The sequence below is a fragment of the Panicum hallii genome, chromosome 7 (assembly GCF_002211085.1).
Source record: "Panicum hallii strain FIL2 chromosome 7, PHallii_v3.1, whole genome shotgun sequence".
Classification (NCBI taxonomy): domain Eukaryota; kingdom Viridiplantae; phylum Streptophyta; class Magnoliopsida; order Poales; family Poaceae; genus Panicum; species Panicum hallii.
Window position 1 is genome coordinate 46,946,376 of NC_038048.1, and position 26,024 is coordinate 46,972,399.

The 26,024-nt window shown below is 47.4% G+C and overlaps 5 protein-coding genes and 1 long non-coding RNA gene across 6 annotated transcripts; 2 read left to right on the top strand and 4 right to left on the bottom strand.

Annotated features, from left to right (window-relative positions):
- Positions 1–1,205: 1,205 nt before the first annotated feature.
- LOC112899268 (small glutamine-rich tetratricopeptide repeat-containing protein 2) lies at positions 1,206–3,227 on the bottom strand. Its single transcript, XM_025967670.1, has 5 exons — positions 2,660–3,227; positions 2,513–2,562; positions 2,321–2,408; positions 1,647–1,763; positions 1,206–1,533 (listed from the first exon to the last, which is right to left on the bottom strand). Exons 1-5 carry the CDS (start codon positions 3,122–3,124, stop codon positions 1,483–1,485), a joined length of 771 nt encoding a protein of 256 aa, XP_025823455.1. The 5' UTR covers positions 3,125–3,227; the 3' UTR covers positions 1,206–1,482.
- Positions 3,228–3,237: 10 nt separating this feature from the next.
- Positions 3,238–5,190, top strand: LOC112899269 (ubiquinone biosynthesis protein COQ4 homolog, mitochondrial). The gene is made up of 3 exons (XM_025967672.1): positions 3,238–3,389; positions 3,915–4,098; positions 4,481–5,190. The coding sequence occupies exons 2-3, from the start codon at positions 3,919–3,921 to the stop codon at positions 4,982–4,984; spliced, it is 684 nt and encodes a 227-aa protein (XP_025823457.1). The 5' UTR covers positions 3,238–3,389; positions 3,915–3,918; the 3' UTR covers positions 4,985–5,190.
- A 275-nt stretch (positions 5,191–5,465) lies between these two features.
- Positions 5,466–11,945, bottom strand: LOC112899267 (vacuolar protein sorting-associated protein 41 homolog). The gene is made up of 19 exons (XM_025967669.1): positions 11,552–11,945; positions 10,756–11,025; positions 10,495–10,674; positions 9,870–10,133; positions 9,603–9,735; positions 9,413–9,503; positions 8,982–9,084; positions 8,454–8,557; positions 8,227–8,320; positions 7,991–8,146; positions 7,836–7,898; positions 7,674–7,739; positions 7,352–7,552; positions 7,137–7,214; positions 6,896–7,015; positions 6,704–6,784; positions 6,534–6,619; positions 6,190–6,271; positions 5,466–6,106 (listed from the first exon to the last, which is right to left on the bottom strand). The coding sequence occupies exons 1-19, from the start codon at positions 11,810–11,812 to the stop codon at positions 5,711–5,713; spliced, it is 2,829 nt and encodes a 942-aa protein (XP_025823454.1). The 5' UTR covers positions 11,813–11,945; the 3' UTR covers positions 5,466–5,710.
- A 1,228-nt stretch (positions 11,946–13,173) lies between these two features.
- On the bottom strand, positions 13,174–17,435 carry LOC112900272 (BTB/POZ domain-containing protein At1g50280-like). Its single transcript, XM_025969074.1, has 3 exons — positions 16,881–17,435; positions 15,587–16,753; positions 13,174–13,860 (listed from the first exon to the last, which is right to left on the bottom strand). Exons 1-3 carry the CDS (start codon positions 16,941–16,943, stop codon positions 13,399–13,401), a joined length of 1,692 nt encoding a protein of 563 aa, XP_025824859.1. The 5' UTR covers positions 16,944–17,435; the 3' UTR covers positions 13,174–13,398.
- Positions 17,436–21,873: 4,438 nt separating this feature from the next.
- LOC112899698 lies at positions 21,874–22,751 on the bottom strand. The gene is made up of 3 exons (XR_003230090.1): positions 22,363–22,751; positions 22,049–22,259; positions 21,874–21,962 (listed from the first exon to the last, which is right to left on the bottom strand). It is a non-coding gene; the product is annotated as an uncharacterized LOC112899698 (long non-coding RNA).
- Positions 22,752–22,937: 186 nt separating this feature from the next.
- LOC112899697 (anamorsin homolog) lies at positions 22,938–25,882 on the top strand. The gene is made up of 8 exons (XM_025968269.1): positions 22,938–23,108; positions 23,216–23,357; positions 24,451–24,611; positions 24,698–24,793; positions 24,880–25,039; positions 25,131–25,267; positions 25,390–25,464; positions 25,588–25,882. Exons 2-8 carry the CDS (start codon positions 23,234–23,236, stop codon positions 25,624–25,626), a joined length of 792 nt encoding a protein of 263 aa, XP_025824054.1. The 5' UTR covers positions 22,938–23,108; positions 23,216–23,233; the 3' UTR covers positions 25,627–25,882.
- The last annotated feature ends 142 nt before the right edge of the window (positions 25,883–26,024 follow it).

Genomic DNA, 26,024 nt, shown 5'->3' on the forward strand with positions numbered 1-26,024 from the left:
ATATAAATTATCTGACCATTTCAACAATCCTAATGTACAAGACAGGATGGGTGCTTACCAAATAAAAGTCAGGCAGACAATGAGCTAGTTCAACAATGTTATCCATAAGCTTTCTTTCTGTACACGGCACCACACGGGCAGCAAATCAGCTAAACATCACAATCAAAACAGCTAACATTCCTTTTTTATTTTTTTAGTTAAAAATAGCATGTTAACTTGCTAAGAATGTTCTTATCATATGGCATGTGCTTAAAACAATCCAGCTGATGGCCCACAATATATATATATATATATATATATATATATATATATATATATAAATATAAAGTGTCAATCCTATATCTAAAGCTGGTTTGGAATCCCAGCAAGGTGGCAATTTGCTGGAAGCATGGCAAATTGGTCCGGCGGTCAGCTTCAGACCAGAGTTGCAAGCTCAGACTTCAATGTTGCGGGCCATATGTAGACCCATATCCTTGTATATATAAAAATATATATGGCCACTTATTCTGGAGACAAAAAGAATTGGCTTCCCACAAAATACGGGAGGAAAATGATTGAATTTCATTAATGTGGGACAAACAAGGGGCCTATGGTGGTCGGCATTCATACATGATGACAAAACTTGACAGGAACAAGCTTTTTTTTTCATTAACAGTAAAGAACGGGTAACGCCGTAAAAAATGATAAAGAAGTAGAAACGCCAGGCATGACGCAGCTGCTACAATTTGGATCCTACATGCTGAGTGCTATTTTGTAAATGCCTGGCTATTAGATTTGCTAAATGTGTTCACTAATAACTGGCCATCTGCCTCCATCATATTTTCTTCTTGTCTAGTTCTTGCCTCTTTCCTTTGTATATGTTTGGAGAAAGCTTAAGATACGAAGCTTTGAGAAGAAAACCATTATTTGAGCATGCTTACAGAGTTACAGCAAATGTCTTTTGTAAGTTAAAAGACCAGCAATCCTTGATGTCTAGTAGCGTCAAACACTTTTAATAACCCACCAACTAAGGTTATGTAAAAATACCAACAATTGTACTAACCACACTACCAAGGGAAAAAAGCTTATATAGTCAGGCGCAAATATACAATAAGACCTATAAGATTTTACTAAGTTTGTACCTTAAGTGTGTTTATGGTGGGAACTGTTGGATCCTCCAATCTGTTGCAACAAACAATTCCTTACCATTTGTAGTGGCAGCAAAGTGTGTGAACATGATTACCTTCACATTTCGATCATCAACATCTTACATTTCACAAAACCCAAAAAGGGATTGCCAACATCTTAATCTCATCATCCCATTTATTCCAAATATGAGATCGACAAACAATGATAAAAAAGAGACTGTACGCTGTGCACAGCTAACCTAAAGGGATGTAGCTAACTATGAATGCTTTGCATCGAGCAATTCAGACCTACCAATTACATATCTATATTACTTGTTGGGTGGAACTTCTGATGGGGAGGAAGTTTCAAAATGAGCTATGGATTAGTGGCACTGACAAGCTTCTCTCGTAGCCGTTCCACCCGGGCCTGAACAAAGGAATGTGACAGAATGCATGAGCTATTGAGCTTTCAGAGCTAAATTAGGTAGCTACAACAGAATAGGAAATTGTAGTTCTGCAAGGTAAATCTCTGATGCTAACCTTGAAAGACTTGGACCGGCGAATAGAAGGATCAAGATCCAAAGCATCTGCATAAGCATCTTCTGCAGCACAATATTCACCCATTGCAAGAAGCGCATCCCCTCGCAACAAGTGAGCCTGCAAACCCATCGTCAATGAGGGCAGCAAGGACCATGACACACTTAGAAATAACAATAAAAATCAGCGGCAGTTCGGGGAGAAGGCATGTATGACATGCCTAAGGATGGGTTTGCTGGATGTGGGTACTATTTGGTTGTCTTCATTGTAACAAGTACCAAGCCTTCCTCATTTCACCTACCACAGAGTTACTAGCAACAGTGTAGGCACTCATACAAGCTAACATTGGCGACTGGAACCAAGCAACCAGATAGTTGAGACAATAAAAACATAGATAGACATCATAATTGGTACTTTTCAAGCTTATTCCCAGGGAGATGGGTATCATAACATGAATAGCAAGGCATGCTACGAATATACAAGCGAAGTGATACCTAGGAAATTTGGAGGTTCCAAAGAAATCAAATACTCCCTCCGTCCCAAATTAGAATTCGTTTTGACTTTTCTAGATACATATATTTTGCTATGCACCTAGATGTACATTATATCTAGATATATAGGAAAAATTATGTATCTAAAGTGCCAAAACGAATTATAATTTGGGACGGAGAGTATACCTGAATAAATCTGGGGGATATTCTTATTGCTTCCTCGGCGTCCTCAAGCGCACCAGAGATATCCCCTATTGCTAGTCTCGTCTTAGACCTGCATAATTTCCACAAGATATCACAAGGCAAACTTTCAGGAAGCACACTATTTAACATGGAAACACTAATTCGCACGCCGAGCTCAAAACAACAGAACGTAACCTGCTCCTGTACACCAAATGCATACCACCACAAGCGTTGAGCCCAAAAACCTACAAACAAACAGGTGTGGTCGAGTTAGAAATTAGAATCAAACAACTGATGGAGCATGCACAGTTGCAGAGTGGCACATTTGTCCAGAGTTCAGACCTCATTCAGAAGGACTTCCGCTTCAGCCGCGCTTCCCTTCTCGAGGGCAGCCTCGGCCTTCTCCCGCGCGGCGAGTGCGGCGAGCTCCGCGGCCGCGTTGAACTCCGCAGCGCCGAGGAGGTGCTCCAGGAGCTGCGCGCCGCGCGCCGCCGTGCCCACGTGGCCGAACACCGCGATGCTCCCGCCGACGGAGGCGGCGACGTTGGGCCCCGCGCCGCAGCGGCCGAGGCACCCGCAGGAATCCACGTCGACGCGCGGGGGCGCGAGGCCCGCGAGCGCAGCGAGGACCTCGCGCCCGCCCTGCCGCGCGCACGTGCGGTTCGTGCAGACCCGCACCTCCACCGCCCCCGAAGCGCGCGGCGGAGCAGGATGCCGGTGGCGATGCAGAGTCCTCCGGTGAGCGGAGGCGAGGCAGCAGGAACGGTTGGTCGTCGTCACTCCCGCAACCGCCACAGCCACCGCCATCGCCGTGTGGCCTCTGGCAGGATAATGGGCTGATGAGGCGGGGAGCTTTACCGCGAATTGGTATTTCCTTTAGGGCTCCTTTGTAATGTTGACCGTTTAGTTCGCACGGATCAGGTCCAGGGACAGGCCGGGGCAATTTTGCGTAAACACCCTTGTCTTCTTGAGTCAGGTTGAGCGGCGAGAGGGTTGCCTCCTCGACAATCGCTGTCGTCTCGCGGCAGCCGGACGGCGCCACCGTATCATCCGCTCCGGCGGGCTATCAGGAGTAAGTATCATACCCACCTCAGGAGGTCTTGCCGTGCCCCGAGCGGCCGAGGACTCGAGGAGTGGCAGCCGGGCGTGTACCCATGGTTCCGCCCCAATCCTAGGCCCTAGACCCTAGTACTTGATTTAGTGGATTTGATTCTAGAATTAGACTGCGTCAGGGTTCTCGATGCCGTAGTTACCAGCAGTGCTTCCTACCATGCAAGCTTCGTATGTTATCTAGCTGCCTTAATGGAGTCAGAGGTTCCGCTGTCCATATGTTCGATGAAATGTCTATATAAGTTGGTATCTTGAAGGCACATACTGATCCATGGCCTGCTGCTCTTTTCCTATGTAGACACTCGGAATTTCATTCGCATGCAGCATGGTCATCAATCTTATACTAGTAGAAAACACATTGGAGTATGTTTGTTGTATGCGGTTTCAGTTGTATGTTCTTGCTTGCTAATTGCAATTGTGACTGTCCGAAAACTACAAAGTGGCATGAGGTCGTAACATTCGGAATGCTGTTTCTTGGTGTGTATAGAGCCATGCTGGGGGCGCATGTGCAGCTGAAGGGGTGGCAACAGGCAGCTGTTGCATTTGGTTCTGCATTTGGGGCCTTGCTTGACCCTAGAAGGGCTGATCTGATAGCTGCTCTTGGAGAGACTACTGGGAAGCCAGCATTTGAGCGTGTGCTTCAGCGAATGAAGAATAGCGCAGAAGGCAGGGTAAGCCCATACTGACCCTCTTTTGTCAGAAAGTCATCATTTAGCTTGATAGCCCTTTTAGCTTTTGGTAATAGCAGATTTTGTACATCATATGCAGAAGTACCCTGTTAGTGCAACACAGTTTTTTTCTCACTTGAAATGCGAACAAATCACTAGGATGATGACACTCTGATACTAGGATGCTTGTGAATTGTTGTTTTTCACTGTTACCTGGATGTTAACTTTAACTTACCAATTTCCTAGGCAAGTTTGATTTTACTTGCAATCTTCTGATGCAATATTCCAAAAAAAAACTTCACCTGTCACTGAATATGTAATTTTCTACTACTGTGGCATGAATTTCTTCACCTGTCCACGTTACTGACATACCATTGTTCTTCAGGAAGTTCTCTTGGAGCGTCCTCGTGTCATCTCCTCGCAGGTTTCTCATGCCTGGGACATGCCACAGAACACATTCGGTGCAGCCTATGCTCAGTTCATGGGATCAAGGAACTTCTCACCAGACGATCGCCCACCCGTCCGTTTCATGGACACTGACGAGCTGGCCTACGTTGCGACACGTGCCCGTGAAGTGCATGACTTTTGGCACGTTCTGTTTGGCCTTCCGACGAACCTGATTGGAGAGACTGCCCTCAAGGTGATAGAATTTGAGCAGATGTTCCTCCCAATGTGCATGCTGTCAGTTGTCGGGGGCTCTGCAAGGTTCAACGAGAAACAAAGGACACTGTTTTTCCAGCATTACTTCCCATGGGCAACAAAAGCAGGTCTCAAGTGCACGGATCTGATGTCTGTATACTATGAGAAGCACTTTCATGAAGACCTGGAGGAAGTGAGAAGAAACTGGGGGATTCTACCATGCCCTGATCCCAAAACGAGAGGTGTATAGACTGGCGTATTCTGCATCAACTTCTTGTATTTAATTTTCATCTTTGCTTCTGTCAGTTCCTCAGTTCTTCTTTTGGAATAACGTCATGAGCTATGTTTACTGATACCTTAGCAAGTTATAAAGTACTATGGTTAGTATGTTGAAGGACGTACGCTGCTGGCATTTGCAATGCTCTGGGAGTCGAACAAGTTCCTCGATATTATTTATGCCTGAGATTTACTTCGACACTTTTGAGTACCCTGACATCCTGCTTTATTCAAGAACTAGCATGCAAAGACAGAAGGCCATAAGCAGAGCCTGAGATTTACTTCGATACTTTTGAGTACTCTGACATCCTGCTTTATTCAAGAACTAGTATGCTAAGACAGAAGGCCATAAGCAAGTTGCTCTGCTCACTCAGCTTCGCAGAACCAGACACAAAAGAATAGAGGAGAAAATTAAATTCCTAAACTAGCTTCTCTTTAAGTTTCGGGAAGAGCAATTCTGCATCCTGTAATGAACTTTTCATTATCTGGCAAACGTGGCATTACAAAAAATGAAAATGCCGCACAACTTTGCTCATGGTGGTTCATCAAATTTACACAAAAATCCTCTGGCCGAGGACATGGCTTCCCTCAAAGAATCATGCTATTGTACATATGTAACACACCAGAAGAACACAATAATTACAAGGCTAAAAACTTACAACACACACAAGGTAGTGTGGACTACCCAACGAGGTATAAATTATGCAGCAGCAGTAGTGCACAATACACAGCGCATACGAGACTTGCCAGATGGGGAACCATCCTCATCGTCTGAGCCATTGTCGCTATCTTGATTACTGTTTGATCTCATTAAGTCTAACCCACCTTCCAGGCAAGACAGATGATATGCATGGCAGCAGTAGAACACAATGACGGATATGTCCTGAATGGGCAAAGGATCGAAGCATAAGCAACACCGGGCACCACACCTCGTTCTGGACTTAACATCTAGAGCCCGGACACTGGATGACCTCTCACTTGCTCGGGATGATCCATCATCAACTCTGTTTCCATGTACCTCCTCGTCCATGCTTGCCATGTAAACTCCACGTCGAGCCTCGTGGTAGTATTTAACCAAAAGGTTCACACAGTCAGCCTGCACAAGACCAAGTTTGGAAAACATTCAGAATTTCAGATCGGTGAAAGATAGAGCAGGTGGTAAACCAAAATGTAGTTAACCTTAAGTATATCATTGCATCCATTTCGCAGCGAAGTTTCTGTCCGGTAGTCCGTTACAATTTTCACAAGCCGATCCCGCAACCTATGAAAAGCATGAGGAAATAGTCAGAGCAGGGGAGGAAATAAGTGAATAAATGAGGGTGTGTATCATCTGGATGAAAATATTGATAAAATTATAATGGACACAGTTTTCAATTGCTTCTGATGCCATCCAAGTTTACAATATCAGCATACTCCTCAAAGGGCCACGGTAGATCATTTATAATTTTTTTCTTAGGTTTTTTGCTATGCGATATTTTTATAGTCCATCAGTTTCAACAAAAAAGAATCTGGTGCAAACATACCGAGGTATCTCTAACCCATCAGGAACCAAACTGACTATGTACAGAGGATCAAGATTGCCAACGGTATGTTCCAATAGCATCCCAACCTGCTCAATAGTCATAGAAATTGAATTAAGAGTCAGAAGATGCCTAAGTTTCAAAGAAGGTTAAGCACAGTTTGTTTCAATTACCATTTCAGGCTTCTGGAGGCATTGTGTAATCAGTTCCTCCCATAGTTCATCATCATGTTGGTCCATAACAAATTCAACAGCCTGTATGCAGTTCAAGATCAATGTTACTGTCCAACCTTATGTATCAATTTAGCTAATATAGAACATAATTTCTTAAGAAAGTGGTAAGATAAGGGATAATCAAGTTAGAACCTCCTCAATGTTTTCCAGTTTGTTTATAATTGTTGAAAGAGCCTCCTTAGCATTGCCCATTCGACCAAGGACAAAAACCTGCTCCCTTACAAGTTCCCTTTGTGCAAAGATTTCATATGCCTGGAAGAAGAAAAACAAATTCAAGCCTACAATTAATTAAAAGATGAATTTAATGATGTTCTTTTTTCTTTGTGTGGGTGTGGGTGTGCCCGTGTGGGGGGGGGGGGGGGGCGGCTATGACCTTGTCAAGCCTGTAATGCTGACTAGTACGGAGGAAGGGTAGTAGCATCCTTGGCTCGTAGTCTGCATAAAGTTCCACCTATAAGGCCAACAGTTTTGACATACAAGTTATTGTCAGACCACAAAGTAGATGTAAAAAAATTGGGGAAATGGGCCTAATAATTAACAATAAGATAGACATTATAAGGACTATGTTAAAAGGGAGTAACTGCATACCTGCATATCATGAAAGTCTTTTCCAGCATGTATATCTATCTCAAATAGAGCATGCAAATATAGGTGCAAAAAATATCTCTTGTCACAATTTTTATTGGTATGCAGCAGCTGCTCCACAACTTCATATGGGGGAATGATATCACGATGTTGGATCAGTAGGTGAACAGTTCTTTTACTATCCAGTATCATAAGATTGACGACCTGTAGAACATAAAAAAGCAATGAGTCCTTAAGTGCAGGATATGGAGGGCTTTTTCTAATTTATATCCCTGAAAAATGTTACTCTGTATTAGAACTAAATTAGACTCCTCCCATTTGGTACCTTGTCACGAATGGCATCATGCAAGTTGTACTTCTCAATAAACTCGAATACTTCTGGCTTCAGGAGCTGAACCAAATGATGTTTAATCATAAATAGATTTTGATAGTAAAAAAAAAAACTTTGAGATGTACATACAAATACTACAATTTAGGACATACTTACTTCAGCATACAGGGAAAGTGCCTTTTCATGTTGACTATTGATTACATACAATTCAGCTAACGCCTACAGGGCAGATAAGACAAAGGTACCAATCACAGAGCTAAAAAGAATGAAATGTATATGTTTTGCATCCATCAAACAATGTTCCTCCGCACCTCTTTCAATGTATCAGTCATCGATGATGAGTTCAGCTGTGGCTCGATGGCAGATATGACAGGTGAAGCTGAGTATAACGTAGATGGCCAATTTTTTACAGTGGTTAGCAGAAGTTCATGGAAAGAAGGATTGGTAGTTAGAGCAACAAGGGCAACCTACACAAGGAATTCAAAATAGTATTACAAACAGATAGGTGTTAAAACAAGTAAACAGAACTTATAAATTAGCACCGCACCTCATACGCAGTATCACTCAGCTGAGGATTTTCTGTAGGTATATAAGGGACCAAAACAGGAAGTTGCCGGAGATGAGCAAAGTGAAAGACCCATCTGCGGCATAAAAGACTTGGTTAAAAAAAGCACTCAACTAACAGTCTACAGAAAGAGGCCCATCAAAATCTCAACTCTCATCAGAGAAACTAGATCATATAACTGAGACGTGTGTATCAACATATTTTCTAACCTCTCCCATGCTGAAGGAGATCCTCGCAGCAACTTTGGACAGCGTTGAGCAGCTTCAGCATATTTTCTTTCAATTATCAAGTGGTCTAGGTATCTTGAACCCACCTGGAATGAAATAACAAGAAACTAACTTTAATACTTTAAGTATCTTCTTATGAAATTAAGCCCCCTTCTAGTTCTCAAGGTCCTTCTCAGTTCTGAGAGATGGGCTCGCGAGTGGTACACCAATTAGATTGGCTGTTAAACATGCACTTTTAGTTTTTCTGAAATACATTGGACTAGGGTAACATATAAGATAAAGGCAAATGGGGCACATTATCTATTATCTGCATCAATAGTAACAGTTTGGAACATGACAGTCATGGGCCTAGATGCCATGGGCCGAGCACCTGTGGGTCAGCTCAGCCCACCCGGCAGTAATCTTTAGGGTTTAGGGGCATCCTGATAGCTCCTTAGAAGTGCACACTGGGGCATCCTCATAATCAGAGGGGTGAAAGTTACTATCAAGCTTAACTATTTTCTAGCTCACCTCATCAAGAAGCTCAGTCGGCCCTTGCCCTGCCTCAACAGCAGCCAATGCTTTTTCATGACAATCATGTTGAAGAAGCCAAGCAATATGATCTTCAGCATCTCTAATTAGAAGGCACACATAATATCAAATGAAATTGCCATGTGATTCTTGTTACAGAAAGGCCATAAACTTCAGCAAACTGGGCAAAACCAACAAGAACTAACCTGGACCTCTGTTGTAAAGAGTAGTGAAATAGAACCGTATTGACATTTTAATTTTCTCACTAGCTAGCTCAGCTATTTATTACTCATTTAATTAAAATCAATAAGATCCAAAGTGACAATCAGGTAAAATTGGATACAATAAATACGGGCTCTTGCTTTTGCCCTAGAAGAGCTCTTGCTTTTGCCCTAAAAAAAGAGATCTTGCTTTGTAGAATTTTCACAAACCTTGGTTTTGCGACCACAATATCCTTAGGAGACACAATGTAATACAAAGGTTCGTCGCCAGCAGCCCACTGTCCACCTGCATTGCTACTTCCTGAACAGAAGGATATGAGAATCAGGGTTCCTTGATTAAAAAAATTTGCATCAAAAAAGAGAAGAAATACCACTACTGTTAGAACAAAATCTATTGAACCTGAGAAAGGTGCATGCGCAAGAGCATAATCCTTTGCCTTGTAATGTTCATAACCATGAATAGGCAGAGCATCTGTAGTAACTTCATCATTTTTCCATGATACAAGATGAATTTCTGGACGCTGTGCAGTTCCCTAAAAATTGTCGGAAACATAACAGAAATATCAATATTAGCAGCAGCAGTTTACAAGCAAAAGTATATGGTGTAAAATGCAGATGCAACAGAGATTAACAGAGTGTGATGTGAAGGACAAGTACTGATGAATACCTGTCGTGAAGTAACAGAAGTACTAAATTTTTTCTCCTTTTCATCCTCGTTGGGAATGTAGGCAAGCACAACTAAAAGGTCACCAAAAGGAGCAATCCCAGATATGTGGTAGCCTGTTTGGAATGAACCCACAATATCTACATACTTCTCAGAACCTACTGTGGCGATGGTCCTTTGTATACCATTGAGTCCCTGAGATAAATCTATTCGAATTGCTGCAATCTTGACACTTGTTCCCCATCCAATAACTAAGACTGTATCATCCTAAGCATGTAAACATCAGTAAATACAACATGTACATTTTCCATCAAACTATAGAATGGAAAAGAAAATTTTAGAAGTTTATCTTGTGAGTCAGACACTTAACAAGGTGAATGCTTTCTTATTGCCTAGCATATAAAACAACTATCATGCTACTTGACACAATTAACAGGATGTGTGTTTTAGCTAATATCCTCTGTCTTCCTCTCAGAAATGCGATCCTTATTGCACATATAACCAAAAAGCTTTCAGATCGACAATATCCTTTTGCTTTTGCGCCCTTCTAACAAAAATTTCAGCTGGGCAGAATTGAAATGTTCCAGCACATGGTTCAACTAATATATGCCTAATTCATAGTATTTACCTGCCATACTAGGTGGGGAAGTAAGAACTCTGGCCGAGGAATGCCTTTCGGTCGCTCTATGAATGCAATCCCTTTATCTGTTTTCATGTCATGTACTTTCACCCCTGCATCATTAGCCCAAGCAAGAAGGTCTGCTCTCCACTTCATAGAATGGATTGGCCCTTCACCGTCACGCAGAACCTACAAATGAACAGATGAGACAACCATTAGTGTTCACTGAATACACCAGATTATCTGTTATTCTAATGAAATCAAACTTACCTTCTTATGGTAACCACCCCAAGTTTTCTTTGTCAGCACAAGTACTTGACCTGCTAAACCACCAGTAGCAAATCTCCTATAGTTCCGGGAATAATTAGGGTCTAGAGCAATTGCTTTCATGGGGCGATGGTACTCAAACTTCAGTATCTCATCAGTGAAGAGGCTGCTTATTGCCACTGTGCCATCATCTGAGCAGCTGCCTATATATTCACCGTCTGCATCAAAACTGATGTCATTGATAGTTGCTGTGTGGGCAGCAATTTCCTTCACCTAAAGAACATATTGAACAGAAAGATGAGAATTGATGAGTTGATCAGCACAAGGATATACTATAGCATTTCTAAAGATGGAATATGTGTAGGATGACAAAAGGCATTGGAGCACACACACACTTTAATTAAGCATATCATGTGCCATTTTTTTGACTTGATTAGTCACACAAAACTACAGTGGTGTGATCATTACTATGAAAATGATATGCGTCACATGAATCCAAGCTGTAATGAAGGAAACTAGCAGCAACCCCAATTTTATGTCCCCAGTAACGGTGCAAAGCTTATAGTCGCCGCTACGTCAATTCAGTGTTAGAGTTTAGCAGCTATCCTAATCAAACCACAGATAATCCCTCAGAATTTCAACATTGAACTGGCGAGAAGTTTTGACCCAGCAAGTAGGGAGGAAGCTTTGAGAGAGGTCCCAATGCCACGGTTCCGGTTCGCTCCACGCCAGACCTCCTCCATTCCGCCCACCACGAATCCAAAATTCCGAAAGGAGAGCGCCCCGTCGCGAGGGGTACCTGATTGCCCTGGAAGTCGAGGATGTGGAGGGTGCCGTTGTGGGTGCCGAGCGCGACCATGCGGTCGGCGACGGCGATGGACGCGGCGGCGTCGGTGGAGAGGATCGCCGGCACGCTCCCGCCCAGGCGCTGGTACTTGAGGCGCGGCTCCTCCTCCTCCTCCAATTCTTCATCGCCGTCCTCCTCGTCCCGCTCGTCGTCCCCGTCGTCTCCCCCCGCGCCGTTCTGCAGCGGCGGGTGGGCGCGCCTCGCGGTGGACATCCTCGCCGCCGGCCGGCCGCGCCCGCGAGATCTCCCGTTCCGAGGCGATTTCTGGCGAAGCCGGGGGTCCGCGTGTAAAATGTTTGAGCCGGGACTTGCTTTTTTTCCGTGTGTTTGTATTGGTGTTCCTCTATCAGTTTGTCGTTAAACGCTTGGGTTAAACTACTCGATTCGACGGGTCCAGCCGAGCCGGGTCGGCTGGCTGGCGTATACGAGCCATATGCCTCGGCTCGTCTGCTGGACTGGACCGTGCGGAGCGGGTACACGTGGGCCTCCAGGACCTTCTGGCTCAGTGGATTAGATTGGAAGCCCAGCAATTAAGAATGTCATCGTCGTGCTGCTGTTGACGTTGCCAAACAGTAAACACCTGCTGCGGTTAAAAGCGCAGGCGCAGCTGAGGTCAGCTCTGCCCGAGTGATCACCGGCGGAGCCTCATGTTCCTGTCCATGCGATCGATCCATGAGATAACACACACCATGCCGCGTTGGTTTTATTAGCTGGGCTAAGCGGGCTCGTTGGTTTTTCAGGTGGGCTACGTGGGCTCCTTTGGTGAGCCACATGAAATGGGCCGCGGAATACTGGTGGAACGAGGTCGTCCGAGATGTGCCAGTGCGTACTGCACGCTGCTACACCTACACTAAGCACCCCGCCGTCGGCGCCGGGCATCGCTGCTCGCCGTAGCGAAACCTCCAGGCTCCCGCACCGCCAGCCCCCGTTTGCAGGCGTAGCCTCGGTGCGGTGCGGTGAACGGGCGTCGCGGCGCCGAACCGGATGACCGCGAGCACCCGACTCTGCCGCCGGGCCGCGCGTGGTGTGCGGGCACGAGGTGGCACCGGGGCGCGGCGCGCGTTCCAACTTGGGGGGAGTCGCGTCGCGTGGTCCACTCCATGGCGACCTCCTAGCACCAGCAGCAGGGGGCAACGGCGAGATGCTCCTAACTAATAACCGCTTTGCTTGCTCTGGTCCAGCCAGCCAGCCCTCCTGACTCGGCAACGGCAAGGCTGCAAGTTGGTCCGTGCTGCGTGTTGGCGACCGTGCCCCCGTTTTTGGATCGAGCCGAGACCGAGACCGGTTTTGTCCATCTGGGGCTTGCTTGGCCGCGCCGGCACACCCTCTGGAATCTGTGGACTCCGATCCTTGTTGGATTCCATGTCCGCACCACCAGATTCGGTGATTCGGTCCCCATCCCTTCCAGAGTTCCAGCTTCATTTTATCCCTCACAAAGATGAAAGCTTTTCTAGTTGTAGTCCACCAGCTTCCTGACGGAAACTTACCTGCTCGAAAAAGTCTCATCGCATTTTGCCCCCTTCAATCATGGTGAGGTTACAGGGGAAAACGAAAAGAACAGAAGAAACTACGAAAGCAAAAAAAGGGTCACGTTAAAAAAAAAACTTTACATCCCTCTCATTCTTGCTCATCTACCTCACTCTCAGCCAAGTAGCCAACGCCGCACAAAGTAATAAAAGGTAAAACGACCAATAATCCGCCACCCAACAAACAATCAACTTTACAAAAGGGATCAAGAGGAAAATTGCACTCTCTACTACTGTATGTGACAGTCTTACCGCGACAAAGTTACCGCTCCATCAGCACAGCCTCGGCAGGCCCCTGCCGCCGGTCTGGTGGCAGGAGGCGGCGCCCAAGGACGACTTGCCCTTGGCCATCTTGGACATCTGGCCCTTCATCTCCTTGCACGCCCGCTCCAGCTCCACCACCCGGCTCTGCATCCGCTGCAGGTTCAGCCGCAGCAGCTCCTTCTCGTCGCTGCCGCCGTCAAGGTCCACGCTGGCGCTGCGGGTGCGCGCGCCGGCGCGGGCGACCCTCCTCGGCGTCCGGGACGGGTCGGCCCGGCCATCCTTCGCGGCCGCGGCAGCGGCGGGCTTGCTGATCTGGAGCTTGCACTGCTGCGAGGCCAGCGCCTGCACCGCCACGCCCGGAGGGATCCGCCGGTTCTTGGCCAGGTCCTTGCACGCCTCCAGGGTGAGCTTCTCGTAGTTCAGGCACCGGCACAGCGCCGTGCGCTCCTCAAGGGACAGTGCCGGGTGCGACTGCATTCATGCAAAGGGCAAAAGTTCAGAGCTAATCCAGCAAAAGAATCAATTTCAGGAAAAATTCATCTCCTCTTCTGCATAAAATTTGCTGAATGTGGAGATCAAAATGTAGGTTCAGTCGATCAGTTAGCATTGGATGATGTCCAATCATCAGGGAAAGAAGAAAAGTGTACTGCACAAAGAATTGTTTACTGCTTTTGTTGTGTCCCTAACCATGCTTGAAGAAGGAAAGGCAGTGGACGCGAGGGAAATTACAATGCACGAACAGTCAAACATAAAGGAGGGAGATGATTAAAGAAGATCCATTTGATCATAGAAAGCATCAAAGGCCAGACTAAAGGCAATCGGGCACAAGGGCCACTGACGAAAGGCTCCATAGGTTCCACTGCACCAGTAGTAAACAAAGCCGGGATCTTAGTTTTGCAATGACCAGGGATCAAGACAAAGGGGAAGCAACTCGATGGGCTAGTGACAAGATGAATCAAAAGGTGCCCTGCGAAGAGGGCAAAAGGTTAAAGCTAAGTGTGCATGCATGAAGGTAAAGGTTTAACTGCCGCACCAGCAGAAGAACTTGCTGAACTGCTAACTCGATACCCAGCCATTCACATCACACAGCAGAGCAGCAAGGCAGGAGACTGAAGACTGAAAACTATTCTGCATTGCTGAACACCATAAAAACAGTGCAGAAAAGGTGGTGCATCACCACTTGTTCCCTGGGATAACAATCAAGTACAGCCGAAATGGCAATGGCATAAGTTGGATTGATTAGCATGGACCCAAGCAGCAAGATTTGCAGATTTGATGAGGCAGCTCCAACAGCGCACGCTTGCACAGTGCAAAAGGGCGAAAGGCATCGCAACTAAAGGGTAGGGGCCTAAGGCTCCCCCCATAAATCCATAACCAAAGTACTAGGTGATCTATCTGTCCATCATTAGCATCCCATGACAGTACTGCCAACCTCTATTCAGTTGGCGACCCATAGACTTGATAAAGAACAGTCACCAACATATGGGAGAAAGAAAAAAGAAATGCGCAGTGTCTGAAAGAAAAAAAGAAAAAGAAAACAAAGGATCAAGAAGAGGAATGCCGAAATGTTCTGCCACCTTATATGTAACAGAAATTACACAACCTCCCCGATTTTTACCCTTGTCACCGTCAGCTCAGCACTGCCTGTGCCTAGCTTATCGTGACGCCAATTATATACTGACAGGATGTTCACTGCCAGAGGGCCAGCTCCAGGTGAAATCGGAATCCCGGTGCCCTACACTGTGTAATGTCTATCATCATCCTAGCATTGTTCAGTCAGGAGGCAGGACTGATGAAGCCAGAGTAACTGAAAGTCTGAAACCAGGTGAAGAGGACTTGCAGCAAAGCTGGCAAATGCAGAACTCCAGCTCGTGGTTTCTCAAAAACTTTCAGGAAAAAAATCACAATGATTTTCCTTCAAAAAAGAATCACAATGAACAGGGCATTCCGAACATCGCAAAGGGGTAAAAGCAAAATTTCACTTGTAGTTGCTACAAGTAATTCGTAAGGTACTTATTCTTCGTATTTGTTTTAAAATTTGCTATGGAACGATAAAGCACTGCCGTACCTACACCTAGCACCCTATGATTAACTATTCAATCCACTAACAGGATGAAAATCAGCAAGCTTCATTGGAGAAATGAACTTGGGTGAACCGATGCAACTTGTTGTGAAATAAATTAGCCCAGTTGTTTACCTCGAGGTAGATGTCCAAAGCCCTGTACACGCCGTCGTAGCAGTCCCTGGCCGAGTCCGGCAGGCTCTCGGCGACGGCGAGGAACTTGGACACCTTCAGAGAATGGTCCGGCGAGATCTCCCCCAGGTACTTGTCGATTAGCCTCCCCACTTTCCTCATCCTCTGTGACGGCGCGTCGGCTTCCTCCTCGGAGCCCACGAACACCCTGACCAGCCTCATGACCAGGTTCACGTCGTAGACGCCGCCGTCGTCGCCGGAGACGAGGAGGTCGTCGAGCGTGGCCTGGTCCAGCATCAGCCCCATGAGCCTCTCCAGCTTGTGCCTGCACTCCTTGCTCAGCCCTACGGCCGACACGATCCTCAGCACCCAGAAGAGGCCCCGGCACGAGAACGCCGTGCCTCCGACGAGCGCCACGCCGTGCACGGCCGTGTCCGCGAGGCCCGCGAGGGTGCCCTCCTTGCAGAGCGCCATCGCCGGCCTGCGCGTGGCCGCGAGGAGGTAGTGGAGCAGGAACCGCGTCAGGATCAGGTTCTTGTTCTCGATGCCGTAGCAGCCGAGCACTCGCATCACCTTCTCGATGGTCTGCGGGGACAGGGACGTCATGTCGTCGAACCACCACTCCCTGCCCACGCAAGGCCGCATCGACTCCGGGGTCTTGGTGGACGACGACCGGCCGAAGCCCACCGTGTCCGGCGACGAGGAGCACGACGACGAGGAGCGATTCGGCGTCCCCACGGCGGCGATGGCGGTGGGCGTCTCTGGGCTGGCGGTGATCTTGGAGAAGAGCGCGGAGATGAGCCTTTCGAGGAGGCCGGAGGCGTCGGCCGCCGCGGAGAACGGCTCGCAGCTCTTGACCGCGGTGAGCACGTCAGCCCAGGTCCAGTAGTAGAGCCCGTTCACGAAGGCCTCCGCCTGCGCCAGCAGGTTGCAGGCGCACACCTCCTCGGTCATCTCCAGGAAGGCGGCGGCGCAGTGCAGGAGCGGCAGGTTGGAGGGGCAGAGCAGGATGCGTCCATTGTTGTAGCAGAACCTGGCGACGAGCTCGAAGCCCTCGGCGCCGCCCGGGAAATCGGCGAGCTTGATGGACAAGGCTTCCTTCCTGCTCGCCTTCTTCTTCTCCAGCTTCACCATTGTCCTCAGCCTCCCCGAGAAGGCGCACATGACGCTCTGTTACATCGCAGCGACGGTGAGATCAATTCAGACTTTCAGAACCAGGCAAGAAAAAAAAGAGAGATGGTTTCTTGATCTCGGACGCCTTTAGGACGAAGAACTTGAGAGGTGGTGCGGTACGTGCCTGGTGGAGATGAAGCGTGTGATGGCCATTGATGTGCACCTTGAGGTCGCAGAGCTCATTCATGGCTCACGAGAGGAGGAAGGAGAAACGGGGGAAATGGGACGTGCAGGCGCAGCCAGTGGAGTATAAATCTGGGAAGGCGAGAGGGAGCTGAGACTGAGAGGAAGATTTGCCTGCTTGCAGTTGCACAGCCGCTTGCGACCGGCCTCCTCGAAGCAAAGGCATGCACAGTCACAAGCTCACAGTAGTATAGGTTACTGTGAGATGAGATGCAAGTTGAGTGCGCATGTGTCCTGGGTGCAAAGATGTTGGGTGACTCACGCATGATTCCTAAGAAGAAAACAAAAGCAATTTTTGGTCCGGGTAGGCTCCAGGTTCTCTGAACTCTTCATTCTTCAATGCTGGTGATTCTGCGCCTCAAAGTATACCGAGCAAAAAAGGGAGCTTGCATTCGAAACGCACTAGAGCTACAAACAAAAACTCATTGTTGTGTACTGCTGTGAATGGGGAGATCTCATTCATGGCCACTGCGGGTTGAGCTTTTGCGCTGTTCAGAATCTGTATGCGAGCTGTACGTGTCAAGACTTGATCGACGCGCCAAAACATGCAACAAGGCTATCTTGCTTGTACCTTGCAAGCTCTTCTTCTGCTTTTTTTTTCCCTGGAAGTTTGCAATGGCAAGATACATTTGAAAAAGCTCCTTCTCTATGCTTATTTTATTGCTTGGCACGTCAGCTTTAGTCCCAATTCGATCTATAGGACATAATAAAGCTATTGGTTCATATAATGTTTTACAATTTCTATACGAAGCTAGGATGTAAAAATCAACTAGCTGTTGCAACTTGCAAAAGTTTTCGTGTACTTTGACCTGACCCTACACTCATCTTACACATGCAGACATGCTATGATCCTATGGCAATGCACTGTTGAAATCTCGAGTGAGGAAAAAAAATGGAGCAAAGAGAACACAACAGGGCACACATCACCCCCCATATTTTAATTTACTTGTGAGGCCGTGACAATTTGTTCAGGCATGTGTGCTTTTGTCAGGAGCTGGTGCAATTGCCGTGGATTTACTAGTCCAAAAAACTAATCGTGCCAGGTTTGTCACATTGTTGGCTTAGGCCATCCAAGGTTTTGTATTTGTCTCTCGCTCGGACAAGTTTTCTGCTGGATCTTCACTGTAGCTCACCATGTGGGAGTTGCAAGGGAGGGCCCTTTCATTCTTAAATTATTTGGAGCCTAAAGTGTTCGTTAAGGAGACGGATGAGGAGCGAGAGAGCATGCATGCATGGACCATTTCCGACAATGTCTTTTCTGGTGACATGTTAGTGGATTTAGCTGAAGAACCTATCTACAAACATTAGGAGGAACAAGCATGCAAAAACAACAGCATCTTCTAGTTCAGGGATGAGCTGTCTGATTGCTATGCTATCGCAAGTAAGCATGGCAAGATTTGCCCAGAGTTTGCTTAACAAATCTTCAGGTTTAGACCCTTTAATCTCAGGTTAGGCGATAAACAATCAAAGCTAACAAGGGACAAATCGATTATTGGAGGCTACTAGCTAGTTCATTATTCTAATGGCGTCGACAGAACTCGGAGAGGGTTAGGACGAACAGCGCGATATGATAATGCTGCAGATGCCTCCAAGCTCGGCAAGAACAACATGTTCTCAATAGTACCACCAGTACTAGCTCAGGAATCCAGTCACAAGTGACAGAAGAAATGCCTCTGGTGTTAATCTATCAGCAGGTGGTGCAGCAACTCCAAAATGTGCAGTCATGCACAATACCACCACCAAGGCCTTTTTAGATGGCTTCCAAATTCCAAATTTTTACACTCACAAGTGACAGAAGAAATGCCTCTGGTGTTAATCTATCAGCAGGTGGTGCAGCAACTCCAAAATGTGCAGTCATGCACAATACCACCACCAAGGCCTTTTTAGATGGCTTCCAAATTCCAAATTTTTACACTCTCTCTCCATCACATCAATTTTGGGACACATGCATGGAGCAGTAAAAAAATAATTAATTGCACAGTTTAATTGTACATCACGAGACGAATCTTTTAAGCCTAGTTAATCCATAATTAGATAAAATTTATCAAATACAAACGAAAATGCTACAGTATCAAAAAGTTCCAAAAAGTTATAAAAACTTGCAATCTAAACGGGGCCCAAGTACATCCGGTGTGGTTGTGATGGAAATTACCACCTTGGGAGTAGGGACTAGAGCCATTAGGGGCAGAACTTTGATCAGACAAAGTCTGACCCTAGATTGGTTTGACTCCTGAAGAACAAAGCTACTGAACAACTTATTCGAGGAATCCAAATTCGGTGCGTTTTTTTATCAAGAGCCTCTGGATGCAATACAATGCACAAAAGACAGCACTGAGCGCTGCCTGGTTTCAGTGGCAATTCAAATACAAAGAAATGATTCTGCATGTGGGCTAGTTTCAGTAGAGTTCAAGACTTCAAGTGCAGTGGCTAGGTTTTACATTTCGGTCTGTGAACAGTTAAATGATCTAGAATCATCAACCACCAACGGCAGGAACCATACTGCTACTGAATAGCCCAGGCAATGACCAATCTCCATTATCATACGTGTCCATATGGAGCAGATATCCACATTTCGCGGCAATTATTCCCAGCGATGGATCACGGGAGATGCTCTGGGAGACAGCCATAGGATGGCGTCGGCTAAAATAAGGTGTTGGGAAGCGGAGATGAATGTTCTCTTGGTTCCACTCACCAACTGAAATGGATAGTGTCGATTCCCTCGGCGCCACGGCGTTTTGCTGGGCAGGGCTCACGAGAGCGCCGGAAGCAGGAGGCGGACAGCCATGAGAGAGTGATGAAGAAACGGCGGACCTATCGTTTTCCTTCATGACCGTGGATGTTGTTGTCCCCAGGCTACTTGGTTGACAATCCTGGCTAGAATTGAAGAAAAAAAATAGAGCTTTAAATTGTTGGGTGATAAAGCCCACAAGGTACTTAGTAGATTTTGTAGAGGATTACTACAATCTTGTTGCTGCATCATGCAAATCCACAATTTAAACCTTCTCTACCTCTCCAGCCAGAGGACACAGCGAGCACAGACGCTGACGAATCCAGCCAATATATGAAGAGGAGGCTCATCTCCCTTCTCTTCTTCTTCATTTTTTATTCCAAAAAATGGAAAAGGAGAGAGAGGCTTAATATGTATCCATTAATATTGGGGAGATCCCTAGCCCTCCTAGATCCGCCCCTGAGGACAGGGATTATGAAACTTCACGCAGCAAGACATGCAAGAGATGCAAATGCTAATGGCATTGGCATAAAGATCAGCCAGAGATGCCCTTTTGTATGCAGGAATATTGTCTGCGCAGTCGGTGAATTACTCACGGAGCTTTGATTCGCATCCTGTTATCCAAGGAGAACACAAACAAGCGGCTTTGGAGCAGGTCATGGCGAACGAATGAGTCAGGAGTTCCTCTGGAAACAATCAGGATCCCTTCGGAGCATTTGGGCGTGAACTGCCTGTTCGGTTCACGGTAGGTTGCGTCCCCCTCTTCGTAACTTCCTACGATGGAGAAGCCACTCGACGGTAGGTTTCCGTGCCGGCGCCGCTCGCGAACGCGAGACGAGGGGAGAACGAGAGAGATGAACCGCCGTACAAGGAAGAAGGGTCTATGTGTAAATACGTAGGGGGTATGCTGCACAAAACTGGATCGCGATTAGTAATCGCTATCCGAATTAGGGGGGTATATGCAAAAACAAACGCATCATGGGGACGACGACGCGCGTGGGCGGGCTCCTTGGCGGCGGCGCGCTCACGCGCTCGGCGACGGGGGGCGGGTCGGAGAATCGGGAGACGCCATGGGGCAGGGAGGTAGGCGTTGTCGCGCATGAAGCGGTCGATGCCGCGGCCGTCGCTGCGGGCGGGCGAGCCCCGCCCCGCGAGGGCTTCGCCTGCGCGCACCCCCATGCCGCTGCTGCCGACGCCGGTCATGTCATGGTGCGAACAGCGTACCCGATGCCGATGAAGTCATGTATGGTGTCATATACAGTTGCGTTTCCCTGATGAGAGGGACCGCCGCAGCAGAACGGAGGAGGGGCCACCTCGCGGCGGCTTGCAGGTTAGCCATGGCCGGGCACGGTGGCGCACCAACTTCGTCTTCGCGGCGTTCTGGAAGATGACGATGACGACGAGGTCGTCGGATGGGAACAACACTACCTGTTGACGCAGCACATAGGCAGAAACTGGTGCACGAGCGTGGTTTTTCCAGCACATACTAATCCCCTGCACAAAGAAACAGAGAAATACTGGTTCACACAGCGACGCCTGTGCGGCGTTTTGCCAAAAGAAAGAAAATGAAACACCAGGTACCAGCTAATTATAGTGCAATCTTCCTTGTTTCCAAAAGACGCGCAACGCATAAATTTCATCCTATGATCACCATTCAACGGGAGTAGGGTAAAATGTTGACATCTCAAATGAGGATCAGGCTTGAGTGCTTGACAGATCACAAAACCATCCTCCCAGCATGCAGAGGATATATAACCAATTTCACGTTCGGTTCCTGTGGGGATATATAACCAATTGAATTCCTTCTCATGAATCTCATACGAGTAAATCAGCTTCATCTGCAGCTAGCACCCGCCGTCGTGCCGAGAGATCAAGCTCCTGAACTCTGCATCACCATGGCTTCAGGCTTAGTTCTTCTTGCCCCTTTAGTCTAGCTCAGTGCCAAACAGAACGGCGCCAGCCTCTACCCTCAATTTCTTTGCATAAGGAACCAATGTCAGGGATTATTCCGCTGCCAGAGTTTGTAAACGGGACTAGAATGATGGATCAGATGAACATAGCGATGTGACTCTGTGCTGTGCCTCTTTGTCGGTGTTGCTGCGAACGCTGTCTCTGCTTCGGCCTGCACGCAGCATCAGAGAAGCCATGAGCCAACGTAATAAGGCGTCCTGCAATGCAATGAGTCTGGTCTCTCGAGTCTAGGATGCTCAGTTCCGTCCATCGTGAGAAGCAGCACCGTCGGCGACCTCCTCGGAGCGACGAGAGGTCGCACGGCAGCAGCGGGGTGCTGAAGAACTGCAGCAACACCACCAGAGGTGTCATTTGTCAGGGGAACATCAAGATGCGCTGAAGAACTGAAGCAGCAGTGATCAGGTACGCACGCTGCTCTGCAGGTCCTGCCCAGCGGTGCCGCGGGCGGCGGGGTCGTCGGGTCGAGCGCGAGGAGCGTGGCGAGCAGGCTGGAGGCCGCCGGCGGCAGGTCGTGGGCCTTTACGCCTTGGGGGGCTTGAACGTCGGGGACAGCTTCATCTTCCGCCAGTAGTCGTCCGGCGGTGACCCGCACAGGCTGAACATCTTGAACAGCTGCTCCACCTGAAAATTGACAAAGCACCTGAGAGTTATCGTCGCCGTCAGATTATGGGCACCATTTCGCAAGAATTCTGGGATTCGTAATTCTGCTAAAACCAAGCACTACCCAATCAACCGGCGGCCGCCGCCCCTCTTCGCGGTCGGAAGATGCTGCTGGCTCATCCTTCGCCGCCTCTGCTTCCGCACAGCAGTCGTCCGCTTCGACGCAGCCACTACCAGGGATGCTGCTGTAAGGCGAATCTCCTTTGGACAGGAAGGCCGAAGGGAAAGTGCTAGGGTTTGCTACGGGGATGTGGCCGATGAGCTCGACGGATGCTGCGGCCGCCGTCGGCGCCGGGGGATCCGCGAGAGGAGGGGAGAACGAGAGAGAGGAACCGCCGTATCGGGAAGAAGGGCCTATATGTTAATACGTAGGGTGTTTTATGCAAAACAACGGATCGCGATTAGTAATCGCGATCCAAAGTAGGGCGGTATTTGAAAAAATCGGATCGCGGTTAGTAATCGCTATCCGAATTAGGGGGTACTCGCAAAAAAACCGGATCGCGCGATCCGGACTAGGGGGCTATTTGAAAAAAAATCGGATCGCGGCGTTCCCACCCCCGGTTCCGTGCTGCGTCTGCGTGCTCTTCCCACCCCCGGTTCCCACCTCGGTGACGGCGGCGGCGCGAGAGGCTCACGGGGGGATATTAGTCTATTGGTGCTTGCCGGAAGCTTCGAGAGGGAGGAGGCTTACGCATTCCCTAATTACCGCCCCGACCCACGAACCCAAATCCCAATTTCGCTTCCCCAATCGATCGCCCAGGGTTTCCTCCGCCGCTCGTCAGATCCGCTCCCTGTTCCTCCTCGTCTCAGGTACGGTGAATCCGTGCCGTGGGCAGCCATATAACTGGATTGTTGTTCCACCGGTCTGTCTGAGTGAATCCGTGTTCATCGTCTCCGCTCTGGGTTCTCGGCTGCAGGTGGCTTTGTCTGACCCCATGGCGGCGGCGCTCGCGGTGACGGACGAGGTGGCGCTGCCGATCCGGGCGGTCGGGGATCTGGCCGCAGCCGCCGATGTTTCGCGGGAGGAGGTGGCCGTCATCACCCAGTGCGCGTCGCTTGGTGAGCCTCTCGCCGTCTTGGACCCCTTTTTTGTTTCTGTGATGAAAGCTGGAAGTTCGTGTGTGGATGCAGAAACAGATCGCTTTTCTTTTTGTTTTCCTTGCCTGCATGTTTCAGATAGCTAGCCTCGCCTGCCGTTGTTCCCTTCAAAATACCGAGGTGCATGTTTTGCAATCAAATTGGAATAGGCGTTAGGAACGTCCTTGCCCCCACTTTATGTCGATAAAGATCGAAGTTCTTGTATGGATCCTGAAACCAATAGATTCTCCCCCACCCCCACCCCCTTTTGCCTGCATGTTTGAAATCTTTGTGATATGGTTTTGTTGCAAGGGTTGCATGTTCACAATCAAATTTGGATGACATATGCTGTTCTTAGGTTTTTCATATTCTGACTGGGATTAGGTCATCAGCTATACTGCTGTCAGTATTCTGGAAAGTGTAGGCAAGAGGTGCTGATTTTTTGATATATGTAATGACTAATTCTCAAGATAGTGCAGTAAGTAACTTAAGAGATGTGGAGGCGCAGTCAGTTGATCCTAATTTTTGGGCTTGTAATGTTTATTCCACTGGTATCCTGCTCTCCCTTGCTTAGTATGCAAACTTACACTTATGTAACAAAAAAATGAAGTAGCTCCCAAGTCCCAACTTTGCAATAATTTTGAATCCATGGACATGCCTCGGAAACTTGTTCAGACTGAAGCTTTCTTTGTAGTTTCTGGCTTGATGGTTCAAGTGTTCTCTATTGATCCTTCACACACAATGGAAATAGGAGGTAAAATGAAGAAGAGTTTATATATTTAGACCAGCCACAGAAGAAAGCTAGGATAATAGTACGTTAAAACGAATCGTTTTTTAGCCATGGACTCTACATCCGAGTTCATGTAACAACAATGCACTTCATGGTTACGAAATTGAGCTGGTGTCTTTTTGTATGCACAAGCTGAGCTAGTACTTTAAAGTTCTGGAACCCATAGTAGATGCTTAATAAATATTCGAATTTTTCATTTTTGTAATGCTTGGGTACGTCATATCTTTATTGAACTTTGGTTTAAACATAAACCTGCTATCTAACTATTATGTTTACGTGGAACAGGTGGGAAGTTGCCTTTTGAAGATGGATCAGTTGGTGCTGTTCTTGCTGTCATTAAAAATGTGGAAAGCTTGAGGGAACAGTTGGTTGCTGAGATTAACCGGGTGCTGAAAGCTGGCGGAAGAGTACTGGTGCAGAGCTCCGCACCCTTCTCCAGTCAGAAGGTAACTTATTTGAATACATCTTACTGAGAGCCTTTCTCTTGTGCTGTATATATAGAGTTTCCTAATTTTATGAATGTCTCTGTCAGCCAAACACTGATATTGAACGCAAGCTGCTGATGGGGGGATTTGTTGAACTGCAAGCATCTGCTTCAAGCTCGCAGGATACTGTGCAGTCTGTTACTGTGAGTGGTCTAAATTCTCGTATTGTGGCGTGTTAATGTTGTTGTGTAGGCTTTAATTTTGATGCTAACTTTAACCACTTATATAGGTTAAGGCAAAGAAGGCCAGCTGGAGTGTGGGTTCTTCTTTCCCCCTTAAGAAAGCAACAAAGGCCCTTCCTAAGATTCAAATTGATGATGACTCAGAACTTATTGATGAAGACAGCCTCTTGACTGAGGAAGACCTGAAGAAACCACAACTTCCAGTTGGTACAGTCATAAACCCTTCAACCTATTTTGATATGTGTAGAGATATTGAATTCAAGTTTAGGTCCTAAAAGTTCCTCTTGGGTTTCCCCAGTTGGGGATTGTGAAGTGGGGGCAACAAGGAAGGCATGCAAGAACTGTACTTGTGGCAGGGCTGAGGCTGAGGCAAAAGTAGAGAAGCTAGAGCTCACTGCCGAGCAGATCAACAATCCTCAGTCAGCTTGTGGCAGTGTAAGTATTGCTTCCAGAATTACAGTGCCATCAGTCCTTTCCTGTGGAGAATCCATCGTATGCAGCAATGATCACCTGGGTTACTGATATTGCCTCTGGTGATCTCTGAATGATTCTTGCAGTGTGGGTTGGGTGATGCCTTTCGATGTGGCACCTGTCCGTACCGAGGTCTCCCTCCTTTCAAGCCTGGAGAGAAGGTAACGATTTGTAATACCCTTCCCTAAATTAGAGATTACGGAGGAGATCAAAGAAGTCAATTGTAGTCTGTATGTTGATTTGTAATGCCAGATGCTCACTAGTGCTTTCTCCAATTGTGGCAGGTTTCCTTGTCTGGCAACTTCCTTGCTGCAGACATATGATGGCATCAGATACAATTGAACATGGGCAAGAGCAGGATACAGGAATTACCTTGGTCATTTTGTTCGTTCATCTGGATGTTAAGTTGATGGTTAAGTAGTGTTGCATACAGGAAGAACAATCGAAATGAAGTAGCTCTATTAGCCTGTATGTGTGCGTTTGACTCGAGTTCGATCTCTTTGTATGCACACGTGTGCTGGTTGTTTGATATTAAACCATTGGCGGCCTATCTATTATCTACCAATTTTATCTAAAGCTGTTCAGGTGCATGTGGTATTTCAGATTTTGTAACTAGCGATATGGAGACCTGTGTCCGGGGACGTGGCTCATCAGTCCCAGGCACATTCTTGGTGAATTCTCGGTGATGCCTTCACATTTTCGCATTCTTTATATCTCTCTG